Source organism: Phalangium opilio, unplaced genomic scaffold (genome assembly GCF_054372755.1).
Source record: "Phalangium opilio isolate 3A_F unplaced genomic scaffold, DU_Popi_V2 ptg000362l_1, whole genome shotgun sequence".
NCBI lineage: Eukaryota > Metazoa > Arthropoda > Arachnida > Opiliones > Phalangiidae > Phalangium > Phalangium opilio.
Window position 1 is genome coordinate 607,021 of NW_028324231.1, and position 8,766 is coordinate 615,786.

At 42.1% G+C, this 8,766-nt stretch overlaps 1 protein-coding gene across 1 annotated transcript; it reads left to right on the top strand.

Annotated features, from left to right (window-relative positions):
• The first annotated feature begins 1,176 nt into the window (after positions 1-1,176).
• Positions 1,177-4,664, top strand: LOC149597333 (uncharacterized). The gene is made up of 6 exons (XM_089861002.1): positions 1,177-1,623; positions 1,692-2,135; positions 2,211-2,693; positions 2,772-2,949; positions 3,019-3,241; positions 4,402-4,664. Exons 1-6 carry the CDS (start codon positions 1,294-1,296, stop codon positions 4,562-4,564), a joined length of 1,821 nt encoding a protein of 606 aa, XP_089717128.1. The 5' UTR covers positions 1,177-1,293; the 3' UTR covers positions 4,565-4,664.
• Positions 4,665-8,766: the final 4,102 nt, after the last annotated feature.

An 8,766-nucleotide genomic window follows, 5' to 3' on the forward strand; every position in this document is an offset into this window, starting at 1 on the left:
CAATTATTATTTTAAGCCTATTTTTACCAATTTTCAAATATGATTCCTCGAGTTTCGTTGCAATTCTATTGGATCGTTGCGGAGTTATCATTCCATACAGTAATTGCTCCGAGCATAGCTCCGAGATGATTAAAATAAACCATCCTGAGAATGCGCTACTTTTTTCGCCACGATGGATTTTCATTGTAATGTTCCTCCGCCCAGATTTGGCGGCAAATTGTATCGGCTCTATACACTTCTTTCGTTAAAATTTACTTTTGGCACTAGTTTACTTTTAAAGTGACTATGAAACGTTTCTCCAGCAAGACATCTCGATGTCGTACATTATTATATCCTTTCGTTAGGCTTAACGCTTTAAAGGGAGTATAAATCAGGCGACTCCAGTTACGTTAACAAAAAATTAAGGGCATTTTTTGATACATTTTACTTTCCCTTTAAGTGGCGCGTGAATGAATTCAATCTCACGAGCCCTCGAGAAAAACTAAAGGGGTTTAACACTCTCCGCCCAAATTCTTGGACAGTTACGTTAACAAAGAATTAAGCCATCTCCTGAAGCATTTATTGATACACTTCACTTTCCCTTTAAGTGGCGCGTGAAAGAATTCAATCTCACGAGCTCTCGAGATAAACTAAAGGGGTTTAACACTCTCCTCCTAAATTCTCGGATTGTGTCAAGTGCCCTTGAACGAAAGTATTCCAGATTTTTCCTTTTTAAAAATTAATAAATCAAATATTAACTTTTCTTTCAAACTAATCACTTATATTATATTTTAAAAAGGGGTTGGATACTTGTTAAATGATAAAATTTCTTAGCGGTACTTCTAAATGAGTTAACTAGGCATACCATGAGCAAAATATACGCCTTCATTTTTATATTTATTTTTATTATATTTAATTATATTATTTTGCTGTGGCCATTTTAATTTCTACCGCGTGTACGATGAGTTAAGAGTCGAAAAATGGGTGATAAATTGTCCGACCCCTTTATTAATCATCCAGAGAGTCTATTAATTTTTCAATTAGTATCAAATAAATCTTATAATAATTCTTAAGTAAATAGATCAATTAAATACATTTTGAAAATAAATCTTAATTTGATCGGAAGCGTTTCTGCGATGTTTCTCACGCCCACCATATCCATATCTGTATTAGCCAAGTACTTTGGTTCGTACCATGATTCGGGCCAAGTAGATAAGAAGCAGATTTCCTTTTAGCTCTTCGGCAACGCGTTCAGTTTTCTGACGTTCCTTGGCACTGAAGCTAGTCGGACGCCTTTTCAATAATAGTTTAAGAATGGCTCTACAACAACTCGTTGTTGGTGGCCTGGCCTTGATTCTATGGTACATGCACGTTAAAAACCATAGAGTCGATGTGGTTCGCGAAACCAAGTCCCATAGGGATAGCTACGATTATATTATAGTTGGCAGTGGTAGCGGCGGCTCACCATTGGCTAGTCGATTATCCGAAGACCCTGACGTCAGCGTTCTAGTCCTGGAAGCCGGTGGTCAACCGGTGGAATTGAGCGCGGTCCCCCTGACCTCCTTTCTCCTGCAAAGAGGTCCCTTGGATTGGAATTTCACGACTGTTCCTCAAAAACGAGCTTGTTTAGGATTGAAAGACCGGGTAAGTCTGGTCACCTTTTAAAAATTGAACTATACTAAGACCAAACGGCCGTGGTCATTGTTTTAAAGGTCAATTTTTGGCCTCGCGGTTTCGCCCTTGGTGGTAGCACTAGCATCAACTTTAACCTCTTTGTCCGAGCTAATCCCGTCGACTACGATGACTGGGAAGAGTCGGGGGCCGAAGGTTGGTCCTGGAAAGACGTTCTCCCATATTTCCTCAAACTCGAGGACCAAACGGACCCCGCCCATTTGCGAGAAGGTCTTCACTCCACCGGTGGTCCGGTCACCATCGAAACGGTCAAATACGTCACTCCAATCGCCAGGGCTTTCATGGAAGCCGGTCGTTACATCGGCTACGATCACATCCTGTTGAATGGACGCAGACACGTGGGGTTCGCCTTGCCCCAAGGGACCACCAGGAACCACGAAAGATGCAGCGTGGCTACGGCCTATTTGGGACCCGCCAGTTTCAGACCCAACCTCGACGTTATGACCGGTGCTTACGTCACCAAGGTAACTTTACGCCTTCATTTTATTATGACCTATTGAATTACGTTCCGGGGTCAATTGGGGTCACGATTCTTACAGGTTCATTTCGACCAATCAAAACGCGCGCGTTCGGTGGAATTCTACGTCAACGGGGCGCGTCACGTTGTTAGTAGTAACCGCGAAATCATTTTGTCGGCCGGTCCCATCAACTCCCCCAAAATCCTGATGCATTCCGGCGTGGGTCCCGCTGACCATTTGAGGTCCCACGGAATCCCGGTGGTGCGTGACCTTCCCGGAGTGGGTCAGAACTTAATGGAACATCCATTCAGCATCGGACTCTCTTTCAAAACGAAGAAGGGCAACGCCTTGAACTACTTCCACGGCGTCTACGGTAGGGAAGAGTACTTGGAGTCCAGATCGGGTCCTTTTACCATTCTGGGCGGCGTCGAGGCCATGGGTTTCATCAGGACATCGTACGCCCGTAATGACAGTCTCGACACGTCCGATGTCCAGTTTCATTTCGTGCCCACTTCCCCCAGCACCGACGTTGTCTCCTTTAGACAGATGAACATTAATGAGAAAGTAACTCAGTTTATCCGACTTCCAGGATTGACCAGTTAATCTTAATTAATTCTGAATTAATTACGATTAATTTGTCAGGTAATTGCGAAGTATTACTCGCCGTACATGACGAAGGAGACGTTTTCAATTTACCCCGTTCTGTTAAACCCCAAAAGTCGCGGATCGGTAACATTGGCCTCGAATGACCCCTTCGAAGCCCCATTGATTGACCCCAACTTTTTAGATCACCCCGACGATAGAGGGGCCTTGGCCGAAGGTATTATTACTATTGGCCCCTCCCCTTTCTAAAGTTTAAATCCGTGTGGTGGTGGTGTGTTCTTTTCAGCCATGATGCTCGGCTACAAGATGGGTCTAACTAAACCCATGTTGAAGATCGGAGTTGAAATATTCGAGAAAAAGTTGCCGAATTGCGAGAAATACATCAAGGCCTCTTTGCCTTATTGGGGATGCGTCGTCGACCAATTGACCATGGGTGTCTATCATCCCGCTGGAACTTGCAAAATGGGTCGGAGGTCAAATCCAACCGCCGTAGTTGATAACCGTTTGAGGTAAGTGCCTCCATCCAATGACGTGTACCACCGAGTTAGCGAATGTTTGTTTGCATTGCGAGTAATTGCGTTAGAATTGATTGGGCTTATTGGCAACTTGGTTTTATAAGAGTTTGGTGCCCTTGACCCTTGCCCTCTGACCTTGGTTTTATAAGGTCCTGGTGTAAGAGTTTGGTGCCCTTGACCCTTGCCCTCTGACCTTGGTTTTATAAGGTCCTGGTGTAAGAGTTTGGTGCCCTTGACCCTTGCCCTCTGACCTTGGTTTTATAAGGTCCTGGTGTAAGAGTTTGGTGCCCTTGACCCTTGCCCTCTGACCTTGGTTTTATAAGGTCCTGGTGTAAGAGTTTGGTGCCCTTGACCCTTGCCCTCTGACCTTGGTTTTATAAGGTCCTGGTGTAAGAGTTTGGTGCCCTTGACCCTTGCCCTCTGACCTTGGTTTTATAAGGTCCTGGTGTAAGAGTTTGGTGCCCTTGACCCTTGCCCTCTGACCTTGGTTTTATAAGGTCCTGGTGTAAGAGTTTGGTGCCCTTGACCCTTGCCCTCTGACCTTGGTTTTATAAGGTCCTGGTGTAAGAGTTTGGTGCCCTTGACCCTTGCCCTCTGACCTTGGTTTTATAAGGTCCTGGTGTAAGAGTTTGGTGCCCTTGACCCTTGCCCTCTGACCTTGGTTTTATAAGGTCCTGGTGTAAGAGTTTGGTGCCCTTGACCCTTGCCCTCTGACCTTGGTTTTATAAGGTCCTGGTGTAAGAGTTTGGTGCCCTTGACCCTTGCCCTCTGACCTTGGTTTTATAAGGTCCTGGTGTAAGAGTTTGGTGCCCTTGACCCTTGCCCTCTGACCTTGGTTTTATAAGGTCCTGGTGTAAGAGTTTGGTGCCCTTGACCCTTGCCCTCTGACCTTGGTTTTATAAGGTCCTGGTGTTAAGAGTTTGGTGCCCTTGACCCTTGCCCTCTGACCTTGGTCTCGGGGATAAAAGGCCAAGGCAGAGAGGGCACTGGTGTACTTTGCAATTTTGGCAATTGTCCGTGGTCTTATCCTCGTCGTTTAGTCGCGGTTATTGCTTTTGAATTGCGCTTTTACGCGTAATTGCGCATCGTTGCCTCTGGTTAACGCTGGATAATTAATTAATTAGCTCGAGGTGACTAATTAGTGGGTTAATTAGGGTTATTGGGGTGCGTGGCCTCCGAGTGGTGGACTCTTCGATCTATCCCAAACCCATAGCCGGCAACACGAATGTGCCCACCATCATGATTGGCGAAAAAGCCGCCGATTTAATTAAGAACGATTATTATTACGAAAGAAGTCGTCGTTCTTACTACAAATAGAAATAAGTCCAATATTCATTATGTTTTTATTCTCCATTCATAGATTAATATATAAATATAAATATAGATTTCATTTTATTGTTTCAACATTTTTCAAATACAATTAGGCCTAGTATTATTTACAAAGATGTACTTGAGAAAATAAAGTTTAAGCTCCTTGTATTTTCTCCTTGTCTTTGCTGTTTTTCGCCCTAATCAAATTACTTTCTTACAATCGGTTGTTTTGCTACATTGCACTGAACGCGCGCACTAGAAATATTTAAATATTTTAATTATCTACACTTTATTATGGGGTTGAGGAACGCCCTTATTTTTCGGTGCGTTCCAATGAGTTAACCAAACTTATAATCGGTTGTTTCGCTACTCTGCACTGAACGCGCGCGAAAAAAATATTTAAAAATGCCAATTATCTACGCGTAATTAATGGGTTGAAGGACGCCCTTATTTTTCGGTGCATTCCAATTAATTAACCAGACTTATATTCGGTTGTTTCGCTACTCTGCACTGAACGCGAGCGAAAAAAATTATAATTAAATTAAAAAATATGGAAATTAAGTCGATTAAGAGGTTTAAGAAGGTGCGCTTTAGGCACGAGTCTCTCACTTTGCTTGAAGACTCTCAGCGAACCAATCAGAGTAAACGTCTGTACAAAACCTCTTCATTCGTAATTAAGTTCTCATCGTTGATTGACAAAACCCGAGTTAGAACAATAATTATGGCTCGAACCAAGGCCCAAGTAGTCGGTACTTCATCGGCGAGACGAACCACTGAGAGCAAAATCCCCAGAAAAGGCGCCACCCAAGAGTCCAAAGTACCCAAGATGTCCTCAACCTCAACTGGCTCCAGCATGTCCGCTACCAAACGACTCCCAGTGGGTTCGATGGTCAAGAGAGCGACACCGTCTTGGCAAAAAGGAATTGAAACGTTTCTTCGCAAGGGATTGTACGATCGAAATGGAGATGAAACTTCGACATCCATCGTTGAACTTGACGACAGTTTTGAACATCAGCAACTGGACAAAGAAAACTCTACTCCAAATGAATCTTAATTACATTACAACTAGGCCTTTTACGATTTTATTTTCAAATTAATGTGTTCTGGGTAATTTACAACCGATATTTTGTTTAATAAAGATATTTTACATTGAACCTTTAATTGTTCTAATTGAATCGGCAATTTATATGTTAAAATAGGTGAGATGGAAGGTAGGCCTTGGTCTCCCAACGAACATCACGCTATCTTCATTTTTCAGCAATTCCCACATGGGTAAAAGAAAACCAAACTTTCCCGCCGCAAATAGTTTTTTTATAGTTTCATTTCATCAACAGGTGGTTTACGCCTATTTCGAACTGAAGTGAACTGAACGTGAAGTTGCAACTTTACGTTCGGGGGGCAAGAACTTAGAAGCCGGCGAGGGAAGGTGGCTGGCTCCAACACCGCTCGTTCGTTTAATGACAGTCGCGACTAAAATTATCTTAATTAAGTTTTAATTAACGCGTTAAGTGACGGGAAATATCAACTTCGGGTCGTATTTATGTCGAGGAAACCGAATATCAACTCGAAAACATCGCGGATATCAAAGGTAATTGACAATTTTCATGTTTTTTGACCATTGAATTGAATGCATGGACGGGCCTTGGTCTAAAAAACTAGCGGGAATTTTCAATGGATTGGTTAGGAATGGGGAATTTTTTTATTAATTAATTAATATCGGAAGCTCATTAATTTACGCCATTAATAAGTTTTCTTGTTAGTAAGAGAACGCGTTGAAAAACAGGCCTAATTTATGCGACATGTTAAATCAATTGTTTAAACAAATTAATGTAGAAAATGTTATAAATCAATTTGCATGGGTTAATATGGATTTTGGCTAGAATTAAATGGCTAAAATTGATATCTTGGTCATTGTTAATGTTAAGATGGGCGACGTGAGGATTTTCAGGGAGGGGTCAATAGGTCACGTTACTATAGGTTAATCACGGGCTTATATTCTCACCCCCCCCCCCCTAAATTTCCCCCTATTGTAAGTAGAAGTACAGTGAATAGAAATAGGCTGTCTTAAGAAATGACGTCACGCTCCGGGCCATCATTCATCACGTGACCCCGGGGTCTCCCGGAAATGCCCTTTACCCATTGTGTGACACCGAGAAATGAAATCACGTTCCACTCGTATCGTAAATTTCTTTCTTCGGAATGACAATGTCTCTTGACCCTAAATTAATACTTAAGATATTAGGGTTCCCCCAGTATCTACAGTACTGTCAACTGACACTGTACGCGGGAGGGGGGAGGGCCTTTGTCCTGTTTTAAAACAGGCTTGACTTATTTCTTTTAAGGATTTAAATTGCGGAAAAAAAACTGCAATGAATTTGTTTCTTTTCATGAGATTTTGTTTAGAATTTTTTAACGCAATAATTTTTGTCAAAATTATTATTTTTTTCCTTACTCGACCCCAATTTTTTAGGACATTTATAGATGACCCTTTTAGGTCTATTTTTGACCCGCAAAAATTAACCTATATTAAATTGGGAGGTTTCTTTTAAAAATCCCTAGAAAAAAATTAAAGCTCGCAAATAATTATTTTTATTATTATTTTATTATTAATTAATTTTCAATGTGAAAGACAATTTATTTTAAACATCAATTATTTTTTAGGAGCACACATCCTTTGTAATATAGATTAGGTATAATGAGCAATTAGGGTTTTTAATTAATACTAATATTAATTTACATTAGTTAATTAAATTTATGTTACGATTTCTTTTTTGTAAAATTCCTCCTGCTGATTTTAATTACGCGAATGGCCACGTGACTGTTTTATTTTGACGTGATCTGTTAGGACTGTTTTTAATTTTCGGATCAAAATTAAGAGTAGATGTGTAGTAGATTGTCCCGTACTAAGCTCTTCTTAAAATAGTTTCTGTTGTCCAAAGATGGCTTCAATATATCAGCGCATTAATTCGGATACCGTAATCTTACCACCACGCTATTTCTTCCATAGCCTTCGAAATTGCCAGCTATTCTGGTGGTGGCTTTAAGCTCCGTTCCCTCTAACTATAGAATCATAAGTTTATTACTGATATGTTCGCTCCATAAGTATGACACTACCCCTATACAAGTTCATAATGCTACTGAGAGACTTACAAGTACTCGAGATAACTAGTTCGAGAAGGAGAACGAGGGGGAGCGAGTCAATTGAAGTCCTAAGTACACTCGGTGGTGGTAAATTAATTTTGCAGCTAGGATCTATTCCATCTAGGCACTCCTATTTAGTCTGCATTACTAAGCCCCCTTTGACAGCAGCGCCCCACTCACTCACCAGGCCCCTCCCTGGCCCCTTCACCTCCTCCAATCTATGACCTACCTCACTCACTCACTCTCTTCAAAATTACAAGCTCTCATCAGTAATCAGTGACAAACTTATGGAAGGAACATATCACTTATAAACTTATGATTAAACTAATAAAAATGCACAAATTTAATTCCGAAAACTATACTCTTAACATTTTGTGAGCCGATACTATTCCTTTAAAATGCAGTTTGTATTGAAAGTAGACCTTTAAAATGTATCAAACGCGTTGCCTGTCTCTGCCACTTTTCTCTTTGTTTATGTCTATAACGTAGTGCGAACTTAGCTAGCTCTCCCCATGAGAATGACGGTCAAGAGTTAATCTCTCCGGGGATTCTTGGCTTCCGTCAGGGTAATCTGACCTTCCGATCCCCCAAGGCTTAATGGCGATGGGCACCCAGAGTTATTTTCTCACCACCGCGACTGCCTTTAGTGACTCTAGATGGCGCTATTATATTTCAATCTTCTATGACGTCAGTCGTTAGCAGAGCGCGCCACGTTGCACCGCTTTGTTTCGGGGCATCCCCGTTTGGAATATAAACTGAAAGTGAAGAACTGGCGCCATTTCTTAATGTCGACGACGTGGTCACGTGATTGGAAATGGCGTTGGCGCCGGGTGGGTTGGGCTTAGGGGGTTGGCGCCAAAATGATTTGTAGGCGGAGCGCGCGCTTCGCTTGTATTTGGTCTCGCGCGTTTCCCCTCCCGCCCCCTTTTTAAAGTCTCCTCGGTCTTCCAGGGCCACGTGACCGTTGACGTGTTGTTGACTGTGGCCGCAACTGGAGCGCGCCTGGTAGCGACTCGAGTAGTAGATTTGACCCGGGTGGGGACGTTTTTGCAAACAGCAGCAACACA